Source organism: Squalius cephalus (assembly GCF_949319135.1).
Source record: "Squalius cephalus genome assembly, chromosome: 7".
NCBI classification, from domain to species: Eukaryota; Metazoa; Chordata; class Actinopteri; order Cypriniformes; family Leuciscidae; genus Squalius; species Squalius cephalus.
The window spans coordinates 20,062,929-20,090,129 of NC_137128.1; the positions used below are offsets into that span (position 1 = coordinate 20,062,929).

At 37.7% G+C, this 27,201-nt stretch overlaps 1 protein-coding gene and 1 pseudogene across 2 annotated transcripts in view; one reads left to right on the forward strand and one right to left on the reverse strand.

Annotated features, from left to right (window-relative positions):
• Positions 1–1,288: 1,288 nt before the first annotated feature.
• On the forward strand, positions 1,289–2,681 carry LOC307160866 (uncharacterized protein). The gene is made up of 4 exons (XM_079875168.1): positions 1,289–1,373; positions 1,574–1,670; positions 2,274–2,350; positions 2,434–2,681. Exons 1-4 carry the CDS (start codon positions 1,328–1,330, stop codon positions 2,559–2,561), a joined length of 348 nt encoding a protein of 115 aa, XP_079731294.1. The 5' UTR covers positions 1,289–1,327; the 3' UTR covers positions 2,562–2,681.
• A 332-nt stretch (positions 2,682–3,013) lies between these two features.
• Positions 3,014–27,201, reverse strand: part of LOC307161758 (tyrosine-protein kinase JAK1-like) — a 43,520-nt pseudogene continuing 19,332 nt past the window's right edge. Inside the window, exons 3-23 of the transcript XR_013824066.1 lie at positions 24,458–24,590; positions 24,215–24,366; positions 23,078–23,414; positions 22,757–22,918; positions 22,499–22,656; positions 18,846–18,960; positions 18,268–18,463; positions 17,836–17,933; positions 17,052–17,195; positions 16,883–16,970; positions 16,645–16,772; positions 15,827–15,962; positions 14,353–14,504; positions 13,090–13,255; positions 11,694–11,788; positions 10,998–11,181; positions 10,728–10,852; positions 8,652–8,824; positions 4,144–4,261; positions 3,480–3,590; positions 3,014–3,342 (exon numbers count right to left, since the gene is read on the reverse strand). The product of XR_013824066.1 is annotated as a tyrosine-protein kinase JAK1-like (transcript). The remainder of the gene's footprint in view (positions 3,343–3,479; positions 3,591–4,143; positions 4,262–8,651; positions 8,825–10,727; positions 10,853–10,997; positions 11,182–11,693; positions 11,789–13,089; positions 13,256–14,352; positions 14,505–15,826; positions 15,963–16,644; positions 16,773–16,882; positions 16,971–17,051; positions 17,196–17,835; positions 17,934–18,267; positions 18,464–18,845; positions 18,961–22,498; positions 22,657–22,756; positions 22,919–23,077; positions 23,415–24,214; positions 24,367–24,457; positions 24,591–27,201) is intronic.

Below are 27,201 nucleotides of genomic sequence, written 5' to 3' on the forward strand. Positions count from 1 at the left end.
CTGTTGGTTGATCATTTTCATTTCCATCAAACGATGTGGCATCCTTTCGTTCATAACACATTACCCAGTCCCTATTAGTATAGATATCCAGCATGATATTTTTCCCCATTGAGATCTGATGTGTTTTCAAAGTGTTCCTTTAATTTTTTTGAGCAGTGTAGAATGTCATTATATAGATCAGTGTGTCTGGGTAACCACTGACGAAATTTGTATTCGTGAATTCGCTGCCCAACAACGACATGTTGAACTCAAAAACAAGCACTGATGTCAAGTAATAATGTAATATTATAATATTATACTGTCTGAAATAATCGTGAAATGAGACGCAGCTGTCACACAGGTAGGGTAAGTAACTTATGATAACGAATATATAATTTAAGGAACGGTGTCTATAAAACAATTAAATGTGCTATTCCAGCATGATTCATTCATTACGTGTTTTGATGTAAAGTCAAGAGTTGGGTAAAACTTATGTCTGTGTAAAAGAGTATTGCACAGCTGCCCATCTGTCTCATTTGTTTTATGCTGTATATTCAGGAAATTTTGAATAAATGTCTCGTTTACCCAGAGAGAGAGTTATTTATATTTATATATTTCTGATACAGGCATTAGGCCATAACTTATATTATATTATGTATATTTTAGGTTCAAGGTTAAACAACCTAATGTGTAGTTAAAAGGTTTACACTTTAGGCTACATAAGGTCCCATTAGTCAACTAACAATAAGCAATAATACATTAATACACAGTAATTATTCATCTTTGTTAATGTTAACTAATGTATTACTGAATTACAGGTTAAAAAAAGAAAAGAAAGATAGAAAGAATTTAATCAGACGAGCCTATTCCATGATTAGCCAAACTTTCCCTCACATTCCAACAGGTTACAGGCCTCATGCACATACAGAGCTTTTGATGAGTCAGCATAATCCACACTCATTTTATATTGTTCTCTTGCATAATGCTAAAGAAATAAGTAGCCATGGAAGCATATGATATGCTGTCCTGCTCTCCATCAACACAGATCATTACGAACAGCCCGGAGCTGGAGGGTAAGAATAACCCACAAGTTCACAAACTCTTCCTTGCACATCATAAATCACATTTACCAAAATCATAGTAAAATGACAATATTTTTTCACCATTTAAATCAGACGGTGTCAGGTATGGGGCTGAAGTCAGGCGAAAGGCAAGACCACAAATCTTTTGACTCTTACTTTAAAGTTTTGTAATATATATCATAAAAAAATATATAGGATTTAACTATCTCCTCTTCTTTACCAGACGAGTATGTAGAATTGCCTTTGAGGAGTATCTCGTCATATGGATGAAAATCGCCACCACTAACTCTGAACTTCTGCCAGGAACCGAATGTAAGTGATTTAATATAAGACTTTATATTAGTGCTGTATAGTGATGGTGTGGAATACATCAGAAAATCTAACGTAGTGCTTCATTTGCTATCAACGTTTTCCTTTAAAAAAATATGTATATGATCTCAATAAGATGTTTTCAAATATAGAGTCTTGTGTGGAGATGGTCTGCCAAAATTCGTTGATATTTTTTATTACAGCTTTGGATGAATTCATCAAATATACAGAGAGATGTGCAGTCAATTATGGCTCAGCAAGCGGTGATAAAGATTGTCTCGTTCAAATGCAGCGCAACATGTGAGTTTATGTAATACGCATCCCACTCATTACATACAAGCTTAGATATTATTACAATTTAGTTGCAATGAAATATAGTTTACATTTCTGAGATGAAGGAACGCTTGTAATGTCCTGTATCCCTCTTTTCCTATATGTAAGGCTCTCCGTGTGGTGCCACAAAACAATTTTGAGATAAATAGGTAAAAGGTAATTATGACATTTTATCTGATCATTTTGACTGATATAGAAAGTCGAAACTGACAGAAAGTCTAAATTACTAGATAAAAAGCCATAATTATGTCATATTGTCTTGTGTCAAAATTACAACGTAGTATCTCATAATTTCGATTTTTTTTATCTTATAATTGTGACTTTTTAATGTCATAATTATGATTTACCAAAGCATGATTCTTATGTGGAGGAAATGAGCTTCCGTACACATCATATCATCCGAAGGACTTTTTTTGCTAATTTTGTAGAATAGAGAGAAAGAACTGCACTCCATTCAAACATACTAGCTCAATATCAATCCTTGATTTTAATAATGGGGATATAATGGGCTTTACTTTTTAATACTGGAACACCAGAACAGTATTTGAAGTTTTTGGTTATTATGTGCAGCCCTGTTCAGAAGCTTCCAAAGAAGCGCAGCCGTGTGGAACGCATGAGAAGACTCTACATGCAGTGCAGAGCTCCAGGTGATTGGTCCTGTAGATCTGACTGTGTGTGTCCTTTCGGAGATCCCACCTCACCTCAGTTTCTGCTATGTGTACCCCATTAGAAGTGCTGATCCCCCAGATTCCTGGTCCTGCTCAGGGTTCAGATGGGCGGGAACTCTGGGAGCAAGAAATGGACGAACTGGTGGAATGGACTCATTCTCTCTCTTTGAAAGAATTGGATAACCTATGACTTCTAGCACACATTTAGATAATATAACGTGATCCTATAAACACAAATCAGAACTTTTTTTTTTCAAACAAGAACTGGATTTACAGTACAATAAACAATGTCTTTAGGACACATTTAAAACCAAGGAACATTTTATTTAAAAAAAGAAAATTGACAATCATGACAATATTCATCCACTCCTCTATCTATCTATCTATCTATCTATCTATCTATCTATCTATCTATCTATCTATCTATCTATCTATCTATCTATCTATCTATCTATCTATCTGTCTTCATAGATATTACAGTAAAATACAACAAATATGTCTCCTGTGATAATAAGGCACTTCTGCATTTTACCTTTAATAAAAAAACTTGTACATTTTTTATACATTATATTTGATGTGGTTTAGTTTTTATAAATGAATCTTTTTAGCACCTGATTCTTAAATGCTAAGTGTTGGCTGTTTCGTTAGTACCTGGAAGAATACACTGTATAAACAGAGAGTGTTTTGGAGGTAGGTGATTAACTGACAATGATTCAAAGAGAAAGTAATGTGCAAAATAGTTCTTAGTATAATGAGGAAGGTATATAAAAATATAAAAAAATGAAATCTAATACAGAGAAATAGGTATAGAAAAATATGACCAAATTAATCTGAATTCTGTAGGTGAACCTGATGAGATGAAAGGAAGTTAGATGTTATCTGAGGAGAAACTCAAACTCTTTTATCAGGCTCTCGAAGTCCACTCTGTCTTCTGGGGCTTGACACCAGCACCTGCGCATCTGAGTGTACACCTGCAGCCACAGAGACACATATAATGAAGAATCTGGCCACAATACAGTGTAATATAATATCGGTTCATTTTGTGTGCAAATGCACCAAATAACAGCCCCTCCATGGGTGGCTGTTTCTCAGAGGTCAAGTATCTTACCATATCAGGGCATGAATCTGGGCATGGCATCCTCCAGCCTTTCTCAAGAGCTTCTACCAGTCTGACCATAGTCATCTGCCCATTAGACCGACCAATCGTGTTGAGGAAAACCTACCAGAGACACATTTTCAGCAACATCAGAGAATTTAAATAAACAAAGACAGTGCACACGTGGGAGAAAGCGCAACATGCAACATGGTGGAATAATAAGTCCAGCCTTCTAAATAAAAAAGCCAATCAAGTCATTGCAGCAGCTGTTAGAAGCTCCGGTTGCTATTGAAACAGTTAGTGTTCTGAGAGAGGTGCATTTTAGGGCTACAAATACGCATTGGCCGGTCTAGCATGAAAAATTAGTTTTTTAACATAACATTTATGGGATAGTTCATGTCAGATTTTGTTGCTGATTTGAAACGTGTGATTCAAATGTGAGTTTGGCAAGCAGTATTTGAGATTTCAGGATTTCCCCTATTCAAGTAGATAGGATTTGGTCTTGGATGCTCGAAATAGCTGCCCGGAGGGGTTGCAAATATGGCCGCCGAGTGAACAGACTTTCCGTGAAAGGGACTTTGGCAACATTTAACAGGAATCAGCGAATGGGTCACTGGGTTACCTGAAGTATTCAATGAAGTCAATATCAGGTTTGTAATGGCCAGGGGTGGCTCACCTTTGGAGGGCTGCTGTCATGGTGACAGTAGGTCATAATTTCATAGAGGGTGACCCCAAATGACCAAACATCAGATGCCTTATAGAACTTCCAACTAATCAGACACTCTGGAGCATACCTGCACACACAGAGCACAATCAGTGTAAGGTAGCGGCTGTGGAATTAAACAATATCTGGATCAGCAAATCAGCATCTTAGAATGATTTCTGAAGGATCACGTGACACTGAAGACTGGAGTAATGATCAAAGGAACAAATTACTTTTAAAAATATATTAAAATAATAAACATTTTTTACTATTAAATTATTTCCCAATATTGCTGTTTTTAATGTATTTTTGATCAAATAAATGCAGCCTTGGTGAGCATAAGCATAATAATACTAAACATCTTACTGATACTAAACTTTTGAATGGTAGAGTATAAATCATTGGCTAATCTGAGAACTCTTCAGAAAACATTTATCTATCCCAGATAGCATGTAACCATTGAAACAATGTTGAGTCAGTGTTGATGCGTCAACGCTGATTACATTGAAATAACGTTAGAAAGTGATGTTGTTTTACCATCACTCTTGCACCCTCAGTTAATATTGAAATAATGTTCAGATTTCAACCACAAATCAATAGTGTTAATATTGCTTCAACATTAAAAAGTGATGTTGTTTCAACATAACTTTTGCACCCTCGGTTAATATTGAAATAATGTTCAGATTTCAATCACAAATCAATGGTGTTAATATTGCTTCAACATTACAAAGAGATGTTGTTTCAATGTCACTTTTGCACCCTCGGTTAATATTGAAATAATGTTCAGATTTCAATAACAATTCAATGGTGTTAATATTGCTTCAACATTACAAAGTGATGTTGTTTCAATGTCACTTTTGCACCCTCAGTTAATGCTGAAGCAATGTTGAGATTTCAACCAAAAATCAACGGTAATAGTATTGATTCAACATTACAAAGTGATTTTTTATCAACATTACTTTTGCACCCTCAGTTAATGTTGAATCAACATTACACTATGATTGATTCTACATCACCAATGCTGAATCAATACTGAAATTAACACAAATAATCAATGGTAATATTGAATCAACGTTACACTAAGATGTTGAATCTACATCACTGCTATTGAATCAACACTGAAATTAACTAAAATAAATCGATGGTAATATTGTTGAATCAACGTTACAGTATGATGTTGAATCTACATCACTGCTGTTGAATCAACACTGAAATTAACTTAAATAAATCAATGGTAATATTGTTGAATCAATGTTACACTATGATGTTGAATCTACATCACTGCTGTTGAATCAACTCTGAAATTAACTTAAATAAATCAATGGTAATATTGTTGAATCAACGTTACACTATGATGTTGAATCTACATCACTGCTGTTGAATCAACACTGAAATTAACAGAAATAATCTTTGGTAATATGGTTTGATCAATGTTACAATGTGATGTTGATTCTAAATACATTTTGTTGAAACACTGAAAATACAACTGAAAAGGAATGTCAACCAATGTTGCCATCTGATGTACTAAGTTAATGTTGAAACAACATTAATATTTCAACTACACTTCAATGATGCGTCAACAAATTCCTGACCAAAAATTTGGCAAAAACCTTTTAAAATATAAATGACACATTTCCAGCAGTTGAGTTAATTTATTTTATTCAATCAATCAATGACAAAAATATATTAAAAGATCATTCTTTAAAAAAGAAAGGGGGAGAAATAGGACAAAAGCATTTCAACCTTTAAAAATAAAATTGGCTTCAGAAGTCTGATGTCATAACTACAGGTGCTCCAACGGTTCAGGTTTTTAAAAATCTGTCATACATCAGACTACTGCCTCTTTTCCTCTGGGTTCTCTGAAATCTGAAAAAGAAAGCATGATGTTACTCGAGAACAAGTCAATTCAGTTGCCACATTCAAGAATGTTAATATACTAAACACAATACAATTCGCTTTTTAAAAAAAGTTGCTGAACACAAAATATTCTAACTATGATTAAAGTATCGTTAAATTCTGATTATTTCATTTATTTTTTTTTAATCTATTAATGCTTCAATATAAAAAAAATCACTACGGCAGGGGTGTCCGATTTTATCTCCAGCCCTAATTAAACACACCTGAAGCAGCTAATCAAGCTAATCAAGGTCATTGGGATCAATGGAAACTTCCAGGCAGGTGTTGGAGCTAAACTCATGACTTCATGAAGAGGAACAAACACCTATGGGCTATAGCCATTAACAATATCTCAGTTCAATTTCTGTGAAACTACATAGCATTCAAGTAACACGTTTATCTTGTAGAATAAAAGAACTTTGGTTTTAACAATGAAAATTTCTTTAAAGGGATGGTTCAGCCCAAAATGAAAATTCTGTCATCATTTACTCACCCTCAAGTTGTTCCAAACCTGTATGAGTTTCTTTCTTCTGTTGAACACAAAAGAAGATATTTTAAAGAATGTTGGTAACCAGAAAGTTGACGATGGCCATTGATTTCCATAGTAGAAAATAAATACCATGGAAGTCAATGGCTACCCTCAACTGTCTGGTTACCAACATTCTTCACTCTCTTCTTTTGTGTGCAGCAGAAGAAAGAAATTCATACAGGTTTGGAACAACTTGAGGATGAGTAAATAATGACAGAATTTTCATTTCGGGATGAACTATCCCTTTGAAGCTGCAGATTCACCTTATGTAGAACTTAATCTCTTCAAATATCACAAAATAAAATAGCCATGTCAGTCACTTTCTTAATAAACACAAGATGTTTTTTGTTATTGTGTTTCAGTGGAAATTTCTCAAATTTAATACAGATTCAGGAATATGAATGATTACCTGATTAAGCAGTGATAAGGCACAGGATATCATCAAGTCCCAGGTCAGGTGATTATGCTGTCGACAACAACTCGGTGTATAATCAATGTCAGCATTATCAGGAGGGGGGTGCTTTCTATTTATTTATTGTCCATCTTCGTCGGCCTTCATTCCTACTAAAGGAGCAATGTGCTCTGCATGCAAGCACTGATGGATGCAAGACATGGGCTATGTTTGCAGTGTAACTTTCTTGCTCATGTTCATGTCTTCTGCACTTCAAGAAATGTGTTAAATGACATTAGAACTTTATTCAGGAAATTCGTAATAAACTTTACTAAAGTAATGTGCATTTTTTAAGTATATAGATGCACCATTGTTTGAAACTGTGCTAGAGAAGTCATGTAATTATGTCAGGTGCTTCAACAAACCAGACTTCTGTATAGGATGCACCTATGTTTTCTCTCTAATGAGGAAGCATTACACTACTGAGAAGTGCACATGAGAAGTGCACATGCAAAACCAAAATGGGCGTTTACCAATCAGTGGCCAATTTCAAACTGCAATAAATGTTTTTCAACCATTTTTCAACAGACTTGCTAAACCACCCCACCCCTAAACCACTGGATTAGAGCAAATCAGGTAAAGCGGTTGAAAATGCCCATTGTGGTTTGAAAACGCCCCACTGATAGACAAACACCCACTAGTGTTCTGCAGAGATACCTGCCTGTATGATCTTGTGCTCATCAACTACAAATCACTGTTAGTTCAATGTCACTGTCTCCACCCATGTGTGCTGTTGGCTTTCATCAAAATTTCAATGCTGATCCAACACACTTTAAACACTGAAATGTCAATCTCAACCAAAATTATGGTTTGGATCAAAACTCAACATTGTATTAATGTTCCCATGCTATCTGTGCGATTTATTTCAACACTTTACTTACTTGGAAAATTAATGTATGTTAGTAGATTTAGTAACAATAAATAAAATGCAAGTAAAAAGCATGCTAAAAACAGAAATACATTATATGCACCATTGTTTGAAACTCGGAGAGTTCATGCATGTCAAACACACAAGACTTCGGTATAGGATGCACCTTGTGTTTTCTCTCTAATAAGGAAGCATCAATTAACTACTGAGAAGCCCACATGCAAAACCAAAATGGGCGTATACCAATTAGTGCCAACTTTTAGTGCAAACTACAATTGGTTTTTCAAAAGACTTGCTAAAATCATGAGGGCCCACCCCTAAACCAAACCCCCAGTGTATTAGAACAAATGAGGTAACACCATTGAAAGTGCTCATAATGAACTGAAACGCCCCACTGATTGGGAAACACCCAGTAGTGTTTTGCACAGATACATGCCTGCAAGATCTTGTGCTCATAAACTAAGACTCACTGTTAGTTCAATGTCACTGTCTTCAACCATGTGTGCTGTTCCCTTTCATCAACATTTCAGTGCTGATCCAACACACTTTAAACATTGAAATTTTGATGTCAACCAAAATGATGGTTTGGATCAAAACTCAATATTGAATCAATGTTACCATGCTGTCTGGGATTCCTCCTTTAATTTAAAAACAAGTTGATACAGTGATTTACATGATGATTAAAATATTTAAAGTTAAAGAACGTCCAATCTAAGCAGAAATGGGTGCTGCTTTACCAGTACACAGGACTGTCCTGTTCTTCTGTCACTTTGTAATAATCCTTATCATCTTTGATACTCTTAGTCAGGCCAAAATCCCCGATCTTCACAAGTGATTCATTCTCCACTAAGATGTTCCTCGCTGCTAGATCCCTGTGGATGTAGTTCTGAGATCCCAGGTACTCCATTCCCTGATGAACACACAGGAAACAGTCAAACCCACAATATACTGTATACCTGTAAACTAAAATTAAATTGGAAGCTGAAAATATTCAAAATATTAATAAATACTATAATTATATAAATACTAAAAACACTGGCTGGAAACTAAAATGTGATCTATGAATTAAATCAAATTCTGTGAATTCTATAAAAAATGAATTGTTCTATTAATTCTATTTATACTACAGGGCCGTTGAATGCTTGAATCTGATTGGTTGACGAACGTTCTAAGGTGTGCATTATTTTCAGGGAAACGCACAGCTAAAGTAGTTCCAGGCAGGTCTTGACCGCATTACAGTTCCATATCACTTCGCGTAGTTAACGGTAATAACGGAAAATAGGATACAATTCATAACAAGAAAATTTAGCCGCATGCGCTTGATCTGCAATTTTCAATGTCTAGCTTCACAATCAATGGAAACATGCAGTTTAATTTGAATAAATAAAGTATATAGTCCTATCTATAATCAATAGAAAATTAAACTGAATATAGGCTAAATAAATGGATAGTCCTGCAGCACGGATTATTATTGCAGATAATATAACAAATAAATAATTATTGATAGGCCTACTTGTTAAAAGGGCTTTGTGTTTCATTTATTTGGCTAGTCTGTCATCTGTCAATAATAGAAAAAAAGAATGAATTCGAATTAATTAAAAGGAATTGAATTAATAAATAAATAATAATATTGACGCACATGCTTTTCTGTCTCATTATTGCAACATCTCTCTCTCTAATAACTGCATTAATAACTGGGGACACACTTTAAGGTTATGAATGTAATTTGATACGTATGACTGATCATGCCCAAACACGTGTTCAGCGCGTTCAGTCTGTGTTCAAAGTCGGTGTTTAAAATCTGCTGCAGTCGATGAAAACAGTCAGAGAATGTGTCAGCTAGTCGTGTGTCCCAGCATTAGTCTGCTATCAGTGGCTCAAACCTCCGTTACTAACTCTAAAAGGACGTTTTGGAATTAGCAACGGAGGCATTGGATTAGATGCGTAAGAAATTAGTCCTACATACAAGAGCGTTTTAATGACAAAAACTTTACAAACGTCTTGAAATGCATAATCTGAACAATGTTTCGAGGTGTGGTAACTGTAGTATAAGCGGAATAATTGACTTCAGGCCGTTGAATTATTAGAAAAATAATGCACACCCGAGTGGTGCACCTCGGGTGTGCATTATTTTTCTAATAATTCAACGGCCTGTCGTCAATTATTCCTTACAAAAATACTTCCAAATATTTAAAGAAATTTTAGTAAGAATCCTGTATGCGTTGCTTTATTTGACTAGGGAAGTGTAACAGCTTTTTTGATGCATTGAGTAAAGTAACATTATAAATTTACACAAATATTTGAGTTACTTTTATAAAAAGTACCGCACATTACTTTTTAAGTTCAATTAATTTGCTTAAACACTTGACAACTGAATTCTCTCTCTTCTCCATAACATAGTCACTTAGAAAGGCACACTCATGTGTGTGCGGGAACAGACAAAAAGTACAAATGTAACAAAGCACATTAATTTCAACATTCAATAAAAAGAGCTGTACAGTAGGTAATATAACCTGTTATGTTAAGAGATATTTTCTATGGCATTCCTAGCTATAGGGGTCAGGAAATATTCTAAGTGGTCAGACTATAGTAATATGATATGTTTTTAAAAGAAAATGAAGGTGGGTTATTTAGGCTATGTTGTTAAATAAATGACTGTGTTAAACACTTGCAAAAAAGAGATAGTCACAGCCAGGTGAGAAAAAGTTACTTTCCATAAAAAGTAACCAAGTAGCGTAATTAGTTACTTTTTTAGGGAGTAACACAATATTGTATCACATTACTTTTAAAAGTAACCGTGTTGGCTATATTACCTGACATATCTGAAGAGCATAAAGCAGCAGTCTCTTCTGTGTGATGTCGGATTTGTTACGAGGCAGGTAGTCTTTCAGACTGCCAGCGGGCAAATACTCCATAATGAGCATGACGTTCGTTTCCCCTGAGTGACACACATTAACCGCAAGCGATAAGTAATACAGCGAGTTTATATATAAGTGGGCTATATTATCTTTTGTAACTGAGGTATATAATCTTTTAAATAAAGGTGTAAGCCATCAAGATTAGACACAGATGTGAACACTTGCCTTCTTCATTGCAGATGCCTTTGTATTTGACGATGTTTTCATGGTAAAGGTTTCTGATGGTATTGATTTCTTTTCTCAGGTTGCTGCTCTCATTCTCTGTTTTCAGAGATTTGACGGCCACCAGCTCACCTGTCTGATCTCCATTAGGATCATACAGACACAGTTCCACCATCCCAAAGTTACCCTGGACAAGATTTATAAAGAACGATATAAACAGATAATGATTCAAGGACACATTATTCCACGGGGATTATGAGATTTAGGAGGGAGTGTGAAATTGGTTTAACTTGGTCTAGATTTCCAATTAGAATCCCTAGTTCACAATTCTAAAGAATTTATACAGTATTCCTATAAAACAGTTCTATAAATTCTATACTATACTAATTTTAAAAAAAAATTACATTTATTTTACAGTGTCCTTGTTACACGTTACATAGAGTTACTAAAGTAATAACTATAAATTATGCATAATTACATGCAACTAACCCTAAAACAAACCTAATCCTAACCATAACCCTATAGTAAGTACGCGTAGTTAATAATGAATATTACTCAGTACCTAAATGTATAATTACACTGTAACAAGGACACCTTAAAATAAGGTGATTTTTCCGAAATTTCTTTAAATTCGTTTTGTTCTACTAGGGTTATTGGTAATCATAATAGTCCTATTAGGAGCAACCTAAAAGTCAGTACCTCTCCAAGTTTTCGGATTTTCCTGAGGAATCTCTTCTTGAAATCTGCAGGATCAGTCTCCTGTGGAGGAATTACCCCTGATATAATGGGAAGTTCTGTAGATAAAACATAAAAAGTTAATTAAACTCAGTACAGCAAATACTAACATGATGTATACGTCCAGTTGTATTTTAAAATAATACATTTCCCCCCCCAAATAACAGTAATGAAAATTTGATTTTTAAAAGAGGGTTTTAAACTATAATGACGATGCTTTTTTAATAAAAAAAAAAAAAGTTTTGGGTTGTCGGGTGAAATATAAAATCTTTTGATGCACTTGATGACAACAAAAAGTACATTTTTTTCTTCAAAAAAAAAAAAAAATCCATTGGCTAAAATAGAGTTAAAGACTAGTATCTGTGTTAGTCATTGTCAGAGGCGCACAGAGTACACAGCTACATTACTTGAGTAAAAGTACAGATACCCCTTGCTAAATTTTACTCAAGTACAAGTAAAAGTACTACAGTCAGATGTCTACTTAAGTAAAAGTACTAAAGTACTTGTTTTTAAAAGTACTTGAGTATCAAGAGTACAAGAGTACATTTTCTAAATATTGCATTACTACTGCCACAGTGCTTACATTGGTAAACACAGCAAACACTTGAAGCAAACACTTGAAGCAAAAACTATCATTAACTTGTTCAGAAAATTTAAATAGTCTGGCGAGGTGGGGCCACGGCTTGGCACATTCCCGGGATGCGATATTTTTTTTTCCCAGGATGGTTGGGGAAGACTCATGAATATTCATTAGTGAAGTCATCCCTGATTGGTCTGATGACCTACCCCTAACCCCACCCCTAAACCTACCTGTCACTGGGGGTCTTATGACCTCCATAACCCCACCCCTAAACCTACCAGTCACTGGGGTTAAGACCAATCAGGGATGACTTCCCTAATGAATATTCATGAGTCTTCCCCTACCATCCTGGGAAAAAAAATATCACTCCCGGGATGGACCTGCATCCATTGTTTCATCTTTTATCTAAATCTGACCATGGAGTTGACTTTGGCGGAAAAGCTGAAGGTGATTGCTGATAGGCTGTCCCAATCAGTGGCGGCTGCACAATCCAATCACATTTGAGAGGGTTTCCGAGATGTTTCTTTTTTCCTTTTTTTTTTTTTTTTTTTTTTAGAAGAAGTAACGGGTACTCACAGTTCTGGATAGAAATGTTGTGGAGTAAAGAGTACAATATTTGCCTCTCAAATGTACTTGAGTAAAGTCATGAGTACTCCCCAAAAATGATACTCGAGTAAAGTACAGATCCCTCAAAATTGTACTTAAGTACTGTACTCAAGTAAATGTACTCAGTTACTGTCCGGCTCTGGTCATTGTATGATATTATGTGTCAGATACCACATATCAGATGCTCTTGCTGCTCTTTGATGCGGCCCAGCTCTCTTACTATGGCTCTGAAAAATGGTCTCTTCCAGGGGTCATAGTTCATGCACTGGGAGATCAGATCAGCCAGTTCACTGATGCTGGGAGTGACCAGAGTACCGCACACTTCATAGAATCGCTCTTTCTGTTCATGGACACATAGATTCAATTACAATAAAACAACAGCTGCTTTATTCAAGTAATAATAATAATAATAATAATACATTTTATTTAAAGGCGGCTTTCATGGCACTCAAGGACACCTTACAAAATTCATAAAAAGACATTAAACAATCAAACCAGTACAGCAACAAACATTAAATCACATAAAAGCCTGCCTAAACAGATACGTTTTAAGACGAGATTTAAAAACTGAGAGACTAGAACTGTTGCGAACTTCTACAGGAAGAGAGTTCCATAAATGGGGAGCAGCATAGCCAAAAGCTCGTGACCCCATAGAAGTTGCAGAAGCAGATCTTAGAGTGCGGGAAGGAGTGTGTATATGAAGAAGATCTTGAAGATATGAAGGAGCCAAATTGTTAAGTGCTTTGTAAGTTAAAAGTAAAATTTTAAAATTCACACGGAATTTAACTGGGAGCCAATGCAACTTCTGTAAAACAGGAGAAATGTGTTCAAAAGTGGAAGTTTTGGTAATGACTCGAGCTGCAGCATTTTGTACTGACTGTAATTTATGAAGAGATTTGGAAGGAAGCCCATAAAACAAAGCATTACAATAGTCGATTCTTGATGTTACAAGAGCATGCACAAGCGTAGCAGTACTCTTGAGTGAAAGGACAGGACGCAGACGACTTATATTGCGAATATGGAAGAATGCAGAACGGGTAACTCTATTAATGTGAGATTCAAAAGACAGAGTTGTGTCAAGAATGACACCCAAACTTTTGACCTGATTCGATAGAGGAACAGAACAGTTATCTATTTCCACAGAAGAAATATTCGACTTACTTATTGTATTTTTTGAACCAACAAGGAGAATTTCTGTTTTACTGCTGTTCAATTTTAGAAAATTACTTGAAAACCAATTTTTTAATTCACTTAAGCACTCACCAAGAGCAGAAGAGGGAAACTTTGAAGAAGGTTTAGAAGACAGGTAAAGTAAATCATAAAATCGTATTTCCTAAAAATGCTGCCAATAGGTAAAAGATTAATAATAAACAGAAGAGGTTAGTAGAGGTTAGAAGAGGAAGAGTATAAATGTAGAAACGTATTAGAGTCAAGCACCTCTGAGAGTTTCTTATCAGACAGAGGCACCTCGCCATTGTAGCAGATCTCCCACAGTGAGGTCCCAAACCCCCATTTGTCTGCTGCAACGCTCAGTGCGTTGGGGTTGTTAACACACTCCGGGGCGATCCAGGGGATCCTTTCAACACACTCTGTCCAACAGGCACAATGAGTGTTAGTAGTGCGAAATGGGGGTTATGCTCAACAAACTTCTGTATTCTGTAAAACAGGTCGCACTGCTTCCGGTTTCGGGTCTTGTATATATGTGCTTCATTATATATAGAGCCGTTTTACTCAAGATACCTTCAGCAGTGAGCAAAGATGAGTGTAACCGATGTCCATCGCATATACAGGTTGATATCTAAAAGTTTTTATACTAATTATATATAGCTTCTACTTTCAGATATTTAAATAGAATAAAACGGCAACAATAAAAAGAACTAGCTAGGTTAGCATATTACCATAGGGTTAGTTTGCCCCAAAATGAAAATTTTGTCATCATTTACTCAGCCTCGTGACCTTTCAAATCCATAACACTTACGTTCTTCTTCAGAACACAAATAAATATATATTTTTAATGAAACTTTTAAGTTTCAAAAAGTTTATAAATGGATCGTAAACCTAATCCATATGAATCAGCAGTTTAGTCAATTTTATGAAGAGACACAATCGCTTTATATGATGAACAGATTTACGCTTTTATTCACATAAATATTGATCAGTGAACATAAACACAAGCTCAACCGTTACTTGTTTGATGTGCAAGAACAAACCTCATTGGTTCTTGCTGAAGCTCAAACGTGCTGCGTAACACGAGAATGAACCTCTTTGGTAAATTCATATGGATTAGTTTCTCTTTATGGACAATATGGACAATCTCTTTATGAACTTTCTGATGCGTCAAAGTGGCAGTTGAGTAGCTGTCAATGGAGGGACAGAAAGCTCTCAGATTTCATCAAAAAGATCTTCATTTGTGTTTCGAAGATGAATGAAAGACTTACGGGTTTGGAACGACATGAGGGTGATGACAATTTTTCAAGTCCATAGATATCGCATTCACTTCATACTGTCATTGACACTTTCTCTGACAAGCGGATGCAACGAGACCTGTTTTTGTGTTTGTTCATGTGACGTTCTGCATAAAGGCTATGGGCTCTGTCAGAAACTGTCAATGGCACTTAGTCAACACCATTACACTGATTTACCTTTGCCTTGCTACAATGACATTACAAAACAGTGAAGTTGAGAAGTCAAAATGTATTCAAAAATGTAAATATTATATTGATACTATGTAAATTATTGTTCTTATTATAAGCACATTTAAAAATTACACTGTGACAATGTTGCTTGCTTGGTTTCTTTTTCTGTCAAGTGACAAATAAAGACCTTTTCTGTTATTTTTCATTTGGCACACTGCCATTAAAAAAAGTTGTAAAAAATGTATTCTGAATGAGTGTGCATGAGCGTGTGTTACCCCTTTGGCTGAGCACAGAAATGGACAGTCCAGGATCACTCAGTTTAATGAAAGGACCACTCTGTCCTTCTAGACCATCCAGCTTCAACAGGATGTTTTTAGCGCAGACATAGCCGTGGACAAGCTTCTTATCCTCCTGAAAGAGAGAAAATAAGACCATTTTCTGTCCCAAAGATTCCACTAGAGAGTTTTAAATTACGTATTTACAAATTATATTACTATTAAGACCTCTATAGGTGAAGCAGGACATCAAATCATCCACTGGGAAATGTAGTTTATAATTGTCACATGTTATTATTGTGATCCATTAATAATTACAGTAAATATAATTTAAAAAGATGTTTTCCAACAGGTGTTTTACCATTCGTTGTAAAACTGTGGACCTATTTTTCCAAACGCCTCACACCCGTACCTTCTTCCGTTGAGAGCTTGAATAATAGACACTTCAGTCCAGTTTCCGGCGGCGGAGTAATACTGTACCTCACAGCACATCCAATACAAGTCAATGGAGTTGGACAAAAACTACGATAAAACCTGTTGGAAAGCATCTTTTGCAGCGATTTTTGTGTGAGCATATCAGTGAACACCCCTGACCACTCGATGAGTTTCACGTCTTTGTAAACGAAAGTTTAATGCGTTTTAGGAAGGATTGTTCCAGTGCACATATGCAGCCATTCTGTAGGTGGGGGGGAAAGCGAAAGAAACCTAAAATTCTCAGGACAGCAGCATTTTAATCTTAACCGTTCTATTCCATCAGAAACTATCTGTAAACAGGGCTTTAAGTGTAAAATACCGAACTTGTCCTTTAAATTTTGTACCAAATAACTGAGGACACTGGAAAGCTGCTCCGCAACTTGGAACTTCCAGGAGGGTGTGAGATCAGAGCGATGGTTTCTCATGAACAGATCCAGAGGGCCGCGCTGAACAAACTCCTCCACCATGATGACTGGCAGAACAACAGCAATGAGACATGAGATCATCTGCAATAAAGGCTGACCTATTCCTTTAACTTTAAAAATACAAAGAAGTTTTGTCCAGTGGAGCGGGAACACTTACTGTCCATGCTGTGCATGCATATGCCATACATCAGAACCATGTGTTTATGGGATATCTGTCGCATTACACTGACTGTGTCCAGGAAGGCCTAAGAGAAGTACAGAAGTATTTGTGAAAGCAATTGCCCCTTATTTACACGTGTATCATCAAAAGATGGGTTGTCACTTACTGAAATGTAATTTTGTTCTGCTCCCAGAACCTTCATAACCACATCCACCTCCTCATGGCCCAAAAACCCCTCATCATCCTCATTTCTCAACTTCAGCTTCCCAGCATAGATGTTTGTGCGAGTGCCTTGACCCAGGTGTTCCTCCTGTTTAAAAAGCATCAGCTTCATAAGACAGACCATTTCTTTCCATTTCTACGCTCCAGATAAAAGTTATCTAGTCGTCCCTATTGGAAAACCCAACCTAATCTGGAAAACAATAGCTGATCTGGACTGGTAGACCATTGTAAACCTGAAGATGACATCTTCAGGTGAAATCTGAATTAAACCTGAATTATTTTACAGCTTCAAGACTGCAAAATGTTCTTAATCAGTATTTTTGTCTTGTTTTCCAGTAAAAATAAACACCCTTAAAACTAGATAAAATGACTTGATATGTAAAGTAAAACTTGCTTTTAGAGAACACATTTTATGTGTTCATTTTACCTGATATTTTTTAGGATTTAAACATACATCACACTAACATGGCTTAGATTTAAAGATTAAGATTTAAAGGCTTAGATTGTTTTGTTTTTTTCAAGAAAATGTGTTTTAAGGGTGTTAAGATTGTTAAGACAAAAACACAGGATAAAGTCACCACGAAATTAAAATGGGCAAATATTATTTTTATGGAATATTGCAGTATTTTTTATAAATTATACATTATAAATTAATGTGTTTGTTTTCTAGTAAACAGATTTAGCTCTATTCATATCGTGTACATAAACACACAGTTTTGATGTCCAACCTGGGTAATGTCCTCTCTGAAGATCTTATGGAAGACGTTTAATGAAGAGTGTTGTGACGCTGAATCTTTTCTGGTCATCATGACGAGGTTGGATTGCTCTGTGAAGTAGCGAATGGAAGATTATTCTTGTCTCTGCAATATTTTAAGTCATAAGGATGATTTTAGTCACCCTGTTACGAACAGTTACTTCATTCTCAGAAGAAAACCCAAGACTACAATGTTTCTGGGAGTGCTTACTCAGTGATTACTGATATAGAGAATAACTTCCTTTGACTTTGTGCTTTGTAACTTTTCAGACCTTTAAAGAACACTAAAGAAAGTTGAACATGTAAAAAGGTCCTCTTTAAATTATTTTGTTAAGAAGACAAACATTATAAACCTCTGGCTATCTACTTCTGCAGTATCTGTACTGTTGGAAGGAAGCTCCAGTACCTTTTGGTTGGGGTGGACAGCCACGCACAAGTCTTATGCTGGTTTGGCCTGTTGAGAGATCCTGGCAAGACAGGTGGTCCGTCAGCTCTCTCAGAGTGGGTTTCACAACATCAGTCCCAGTCAGGAGGAAGCCCTGTGCGCTCACTTCAATCTGGAAGTTCTTGAAGACTTTGGTGATGCCACCATCATAATCCCTCTAAAAGAAAATGGGTCAGTCAGTTTTGACCTTTCAACTTCAGTTCAGTATATTATTATTACGCAAACATATTTTCTAATATAAGGTATGTTCCTTAAAGACCAATTCACACTGCACCGACAGCCGCAGACCAACGGCGACAGTCACCCGATTACAGCACGTCACTTCTCAGGCAGTCTAAGACTGACAAACGTTGATTCAACGTGGATTCAATTGCCGAAAACAAGTTCCGACAGGGGTAATACACTGATCTGATAAAACCTGTCGCAGTGCCGTCTGTCGGTGCAGTGTGAATTGGCCTTTGTTCTACATTTGCTTGACATGCACAACTTTTACTGAAGCCTCTTTTTCCACCAGCAGCATGTACAGTAACAGCGTATACCTCATTGCATATGACAGTCAGGAAAATAGTGTCGTAGTCATAAGTACTCCAGCGCAGCAGGTACATGCCCTCCTCATAACCTTCGTGCTTGAGTTTATGCATGGCATATTCAGTACTGAGGGGTACAAATAAGATACCATTACATCTGCTCTCCAAAGTCATTCTTCTCTGTCATTTGATTATTGATTACATTTGTAGATGCTGAGCAATTAAATAAGAGCTATAGATTCAGAGCAGCGCCATGACAGGTATGAAAGCGAGGCTGTGAGGGATAGACTTACTGTGTTTTCAATGGCATCTGCTGTAAGCTGTATAAAGCTCTTAGATCACTTATTTTCCACAGCTCATATTGTCTGGAGTTTTTTGTCTACTGAAATTTCTTGGAAAAACATTTTTGCTTTTTCGTCAGCAGAACAATCTCAAATCCCAAAACACATTAAATAATGGTACAACCCGCTGAAGAGATGAATGTCTATGCCTCACAGACTCGCTTTCATTCCCGTTAAAAATCAAAGATGGTGCTGTTGTGAATAAGGTCTATGGAATGTTATATGAATTATGGGATGAAATTATTACACTACTATTGAAATGTTTGAGGTCAGTAACAATTTTTTAATTGTTTTTGAAAGTCTCTTATGCTAACCAGAGATACATTTATTTGTTTGAAAAACAACCGGGGAACTGATTCGGAGTCACAGTTCCCCGTCCTAGAAGTACGCACCAACGGTCGTTGTGACTCATTTCCCGAGGGCCAGAAATCCTGGCTACACCTGGTATTCAAAGAATACCTTAAAGGGAATATTGCCAAGGATATAAATATACCCTTTCTGAAAATATACCCTTTCTGGGTGTGTCCCCTGTGGCGACTGAAAGGGTCTTTCAGTCGCCACAGGGGACACACCCCTGATAAATGGAGGTCTCATGAGCTTCTAGGCATGGGCCTAGACGTCTGCCTTGCCCACCCAATCAAAATTTAGGAACAGATAGTATTAATCTGTTTTTATGATTTGTGCATTGATAAAAAGCAAGTGGATTCTGTGTTGAACGGTTTAATGAAGGGCTGTAGGATGCCACAAACAATCCCAAAAAATAACACCAGAAATTTTCAGTAACCTATATTTCCTTGAAAGCAGCGGTCAGTGTCACGCGCTTCAAATCTGTAGCAGAAAAGCAGAGGCTGACAAAAACATGAAAAAGGGCAGAAATGTTTGCGAAGGCAACTTTCAAGGTGTGAATTACCTGTCATCTTCGTAATGTATGTAAACTTGTAGTGTAAATATTAATATACTGCCCTGATTTAATTTTTGATTCATTTCAAACCCAGATGAAATTAGCAAGAAAACCTTGCTCATTTAAGAATGTGTATTTATTGCATGGACGGAGCGAGAACATAATGTAAGTGTTTAAAATGCATCTGTGCAGCTTAGTTCAGTTGAAACCTTGCCCTCTTTAGCTTGCTATTAATGCTGTTAAACTGAAACTGAACGAACATGGCAAACTGCAGTCTTAAATAACAGCACTGAAATAAGCGTGTGCTGTTTATCTTTTAATCAGTTATGGGACCATTCACATAGCACACGTTTTTGTGGTTAAAAAAAGTTTAGTGCAGGTTGAGTGCTGCGTTTTAGAAAGCCGCGTCATGCACGATAGACAACTCTGCAAAAGTATGGAAGCGAGACACAAGGGCAACAGTCAATCATGTCTAGGGTGATATTTGCATTGTTTACATGGAAAAGTAGCACAATGGAATGAAAAAACACACTGGGTGTTATTTATTGCTATAATTGATCATTTTCTTTCCAAATTATCACTGGACAGTAGAAAAGTGTTAGCATTATACTTAAAGTGAAAATAAGATAAAAATGGCCATGTCATGGAAAGGTGTGTTATAAAATGTTATAAATAAATATATTTATTAAGAATATATATCTATCTATAGGCCTAACTACGTTCTACATAAAGGACTGCTTACCATGTAGGCGACCACTGTTCTACTTCATGCTCATCCTAAATGACCAATGGTAGCTACCAGCTAAGGCTAGCTACAACCATTGTAAAACCTGTAATATGATTTGGTGTCTAGGCTCCAGAACTCTCAAGAGGTGTCGTACAACAGGAGGGGTTCGCCCAAGGCAAACAGACCACTTCCTGTTGGAGTCCAGAGACCAGAAGAGCTCTAAGCCTTCCTTGATCGCATATCACAGGAGAGTGTAATGGGGCTAGGCAAAAGTGCTAGCCGCATCATATAAGTGCTCAACTGAGACTCCAGCAACAAACCGAGCTCTCTCATTGGGAGTTGGGAATCCTAATATTAAGGATTCCACTAACTTTCAACCATGAAAACATTGCCATCAAGGGGAGCCAGCTGAGTGCTATCTGCGACCACTCGGAAACAATGTTTTCTTAGGATCTCAAAAACTCCAAACACTCCCGAAGGTGCCTTACGCAAAGAATGGTTCGCAACCTGGGAAGAAAACCCACTTCCTGTCAGGTTCTCGAGATCAAAATAGCTCATCACAGGTACTGGAGGACCCTGCTTCAAGACCCGACTCCGGGGGAGGGTTCTGTGCTTCAGTCAAACCTGAGGAAAAACGGGCTCTCTAGACTCCAACACTCACGAAGATGCTTGCAACTAGGAAGGGTTCGCAACTAGGGCAAAAAAGCCGCTTCCTGACGTGTTCCAGAGATTGCCACCAAAGAGCACTGCTATTGTGAGGCAGATCTAAAAAATAACAACTGCTTTCACTCTCTCTGTATCTAATTCCACAGAATTAGGCCTCACACATCAGTAATAGCAGTAATAGAATCTCATAAGACTCTCCCTTTGCTTTCAGTCAGTCTCGCGAATGCATCACAAAGCGCACCTCACAATGAGCGCATTCAGTTCCCAGGAGAATCGCTCTGATAAGGAGGCACTTACTTCCTGAAACGCTTGGCTGAGTGATCATCTTTCTGACATGTACATAAACAAATGGACCTGAAGACAAGAAAAAGATGACGTACACTACAGGCGCCCTATTTATACTCTGGTCGCACCAGTAGTGACGTCATAGGCTGTCGCCGGCCAATGTTATTGTCGTGTTTTGACACGTGCTTCAGACACCTGTCATTCTGGAGGCATTCCCTATTAGCATCCTGGGACGCAGTGCGAGTTCCCATTCGAAAGGGAATGGTTGTGCTGCTTAATATTTTTGTGGAAACGGTGATATATTTTTGCAGGGTTCTTTGATGAAAAGAACAGCATTTATATCAAACATAAAGCTCTCACTACAAATGTATTTACTGTCACGTTTGATGAATTTGCTGAATAAATGTATTAATTTCTTTAAAAATAAATATTACTGACCCCAAACTTTCAAACTTCTGTTGAACAAATTCAGGTTTAAATAAGCAAAAATACAGATTTGAGAGCTACAGCGGAGGGAAAGTTTATTGGTGAATACTGAATAAAATGTTGGTCTGTTCCTCAAAAAAAGCTATTTTTCAGATTCAAAACCCTGATTACTGTCTAACTTCATTGAATGGAAAAAAATTAAAAAATCTCTTTTTGTGTTTCACAAAAGAAAGAAAGTCATTCGGGTTTGTAACAACATGAGTTCATTTGTATTTTTGGGTGAACTATTTCTTTAAACATGATGAGTGAATGTACTAACTTAATTGGACCATGGCAGCCCTCTTTTAGGTTACTTTCCAATGAGACAGGAGCAATATCCCTGCAGAGGAAATGATGTGCATCTACTGTGAGCCTAAAGTATCCATCTACAAGACTGGCAAAGGACAGCGCCTCCTCCTGGGATGCCAACGTCAGCTCCTGGAGAACATCAAGAAAATAAAAAAAAGGGTTTATGAAGTTACGACTTATCCTAAATGAACCAAACCTGACAGATTACAAATCTCACAGTGAGCCTCACCATGCTTTTGTCGTCTTGTTTGTGGATGGTAACCACGCAGCATTTGATGACAAGATGCGTTATCTCATTAAAGTCTGAAAAGAGTGTCCATCTTTCCTCTCCTTGATCATTTGATGCTTCTTTACTCAGTTTCTTAGGGTCTCTCTTTGATTTATGTCTCTTCTGAAAAAGGAAACATATCGTCAAGAGATAATTCAACCAAGCCCTAAACCAAAGTGTTAAACTTCAACACCTACACTACAATACAGAAGTCATGAAGTTGTTATTGTTTTATAAAATTATATTATTATGTGGATATTATTTGTACTACGGCCTTCTTACCACAGTGGGGACTTCGCACCAGTGAATGCCAGAGGTGCCAGACACCAGGATTTTGTGGTCAACACCAGCAGCACAGCTGGAGTCTTTGAGCATTTGCTCATTGTCATGTATGATAAGGGAAGAGGGTTCAAACACCTCCTGGCCGAAGTGTTTAGTTAGAGTCTCTAAAGTCGACAAGTATTTGACCTTCAGGTCATGCGTACTGATCTTGTTGCCTTCCACAGTATTCCTGATGAATTCTTCAAGTAACACTTTAAAGATGTTACGGATGCGTAGACGTGTGAGAATGCTCCAACGTATGGACTGGTATAGGACACTGGGAATGTAATGTTTGTACCTGACAAAGATAAAATGTAACACTGAAAGATACAGATAGACTTTAATAGAAAATGTATAAATATAAAATGACTCATCAAGGTTAAAATCATTTCTTAGATCACATGGGGGTGAAATTTGGGATGATTCAACTTTATAATTGTGATCAGAAATCAAAGCTCATTAGGATATTCATTTCCAACAATACTGACTAGAGTCTAAACATATATCAAAACTATGAAAGTCAACTGTTAATTTAGTTTAATTATTTTTCTATAACAAATAATGGCTTAATAATTCATACTTATTAACAATAATACATAAATAACATTTGTGTATGTTTGTTTTTAAATATACTTTACTTTTATTTAGTTTTTTGTTGTTTTAAGTTTTATTTTGTTTTTTAAATAAAGCAAATTTAATAACTATTAGTAATTGAAATTAATATTAAATAACCACATCCCATATTAATATAAATGAATATGGTTGTATACTGTATAAAAGCTAATACACACACACACATACTGTATATATATATATATATATATATATATATATATATATGTGTGTGTGTGTGTGTGTGTGTGTGTGTGTGTGTGTGTGTGTGTGTGTGTGAAACTGCACCCATCATACAATTTGACATAAAATTAAATACACAATATAATAAAAAATAAAAAAATATGTATTGATGTTTGTTAATATAGCCTATAGTCTCAGTCATGAAAAAAATACATTTTAGAAAAACTTATTTATTTATATTTTTTGAAATATACTTTAAATTGTATTTCAGATTTAAAATAAAAATAAATAAAAAGCTCTTACTCAAATTCACTGACAGGAATATCTTGTTCAATGGACTGATGGGAGATGGCCATCACAGCCATACCCAAACACTCATTTTCTATCTGCTGGACGTCACTCTCATCACGAGCGCTACGCAGCTGTGCCAGACCACTCTGAAAGTCAGTCTGACTCTGTCAAACACAAACACACATTAAAATGAGCAGCCACAACTTTCTTGAACAACCCGTCCTTTAACATTGTCCAGTGTTTTTGTCACCGTACCTGTGCGTAAAGGTACGTCAGTGAAGCTACATCCAGCACAGCTGCGCCCGTAGGACCGTTCCCTCGTTTAAGAGTGTGTCTGCACACTGCAGGAGATGTCTTACTTTTCCCATGCCAGTTCGTAAAATAAAACCTGCCCCAAAAATGTGGTTATAATGTAAATAGGAAAAAGTTCAAATATCTGTCCAGTTTTTCCCATTAATTGCCTATAATCTGACAGCCTGCGAGAGCATTTGGGAACGCAACGGGCACCTCATGCATTATTTTCATAAAAATTATGACATACGCTAGATACAAAAAATGTAAGTTACAAGTTATGAGATAAAAAGTTGAAATTATGACATTCTAGTCATAAGTATGACATACTATAGCATAATTATGAGATTAAAACTAAAAATTATGACCAAAAAAAATCTAAATTATAAGATAAAGTCATGTTATGAAAAGTTAAAAATTAGGGCAATTTCTCTACTCTAGAGTAAAGTTATTTTTCATTTCCAATTATTTTACAGTGCATTTGTTTTACAGTCCTAGAGGAAGGCCATCACCCCCGTAGTTTCACGAAATCCTGTGGGACATGCTGCTGTACCAAACTGGGAAGGAAAACGTCTCCGGTTACTATCGTAACCTCGGTTCCCTGAGAGGCAGGAACGAGACATTACGTCAGCTATGATGTATATGGGAACTCCTCCCTTCTCCACTTTCGCTGAAATCTTATGGGCTAACGCCAGCTGGGGGCAGCTGGCCAATTGACGCGAAGCATGCAAATACTGACAGGTCAGTGGGCAGTATAAAATGCATGGGCGCGAAAATTACGTCAGAATCACGACTGAACGCTAGCACAGCTGATCAAACAGTGAGCACGGCGGCTAACGTAATGTCTCGTTCCCGCCTCTCAGGGAACCGAGGTTACGATAGTAACCGGAGACGTTCCCTTTCAAGGCGGTAACTCAACATTGCGTCAGCTATGACGTATATGGGAACTGTATTAAATCCCACCGTGAGAGCAGTGAAGATAAGCCCTGAATGGGGTCAATCACACCCACACATAAGCAAGACAGTTCTAGCCAATAGCCGCGTCACTAAGAGTACTCGCATCTAATAGGCGGAACTAGACCAATGAGACATCTGCTCCGACCCTAACAAAATTTGCATATCATGTGCTCCTAGCTCCTCTGAGAAAACTGATTACCAGAGCGTGCTTACCGATCGATTGCTCGTCAACCGGGGAATGAAAAAAAAAGCAGCAATAGCGGCCACATACACCTTCAGCGTGGATGGCAAACTCCCGTAATCCATTCTGTGCTGTAGAAAGCGCAAAACATCTGACACGGAACAGGTCCCCGGGTCAATACCAACGTCCTGGCACTATTTTGTGAAAACTCCCCACTTCAGAGTGTAGAAGCGCCTGGTAGAAGGCGCGCGCGCCTCCGTAAGTGTGCTCAGCACTCGTGAGTGCAGAGCGTCCCGCTCATTTAGGTTCCCCGCAACGGCCACACATGAAGGTTCCACAGCTCAGGGCTGGGGTGCCCTATCGTACCGTTCGCCTGAGACAGCAGGTCCTTCCTGAGGGGGATTTGCCATGGGGGAGCCACCATTAACTCTCTCAGGTCCGCGAACCAGGGCTGATTCGGCCAGTTCGGGGCCACGAGTATCACTGACGCTCTCTCCTTCCTGATTTTGCACAACACCATAGGCAGAATCTTCACCGGAGGGAACGCGTAAAGCCTGGGTTCCGGCCAACGCGATGTCAGAGCATCTCCCGGCAGCGGGGAGTGAGATAGCGAGAAGAATGCCTGACAGTGCGTGTTCTCGCTTGTGGCAAACAGATCCACTTCCGCCCTCCCGAATCGATCCCAAATCATTTGAACTGATCCTGGGTGAAACCTCCACTCTCCTTGAGGAATCCCGTTCCTCGAAAGCATGTCCGCTCCATGGTTCAGGATACCGGGGATGTGCGCCGCTCTTATGGAGAGAAAGTGTCGGCCCGCCCACAACAGGAGACTCGCTGCCTGTTTGAATAGAGCTCTGGAGCACACGCCACCCTGGCGATTTATGTACGAGACCACAGACGTGTTGTCGGTTCGAATCAGTACATGTTGCCGCTCCAATTTCGACCGAAAGGCTTGTAGGGCTAAGGACACCGCTTCCATTATTCCAAACGGTTTATGAGCCACCTTCTCTGTGACTCCGACCACAGGCCTGAGGCAAGTACACCCAGGCACACTGCTCCCCACCCTGAAGTTGACGCGTCAGTCGAGACCACGGTGCGCTGCGTCACTATATCCAAAGGAACTCCTGGACTGAACATATCCGGGCTGTTCCACGGTCTCTGGCTGACGCAACTGTGAGTGACCGTAATGCGCTTGTGGCCCAAAGACCACGCCCTCGGCAGAACTCGAGTTTTCAGCCAAAACTGCAGCGGCCGCATATGCAGCAGACCCAGATGGCACACTGAAGAAGCCACCGCCATCAGTCCCAGAAGCCTCTGAAATTCCATCAGTGAAACAGACCTGCCTGTTCTGAAACGGCACAGAGTCGATTTTTTTTAATTGTCTCTATGCGCCCTTGAGAGAGATGGGCTCACATCGCCATCGAGTCCAAACATACTCCCAGATATGTTATAGTCCGACTCTGTAAAAATACGCTCTTCTGCATTTCACACGCAGTCCCAGCGTATCCAAATGGCGAAGCAGTGTTTCCACGTGACTGATTAGCACATCTTTTGAGTGGGCTAAAATCAG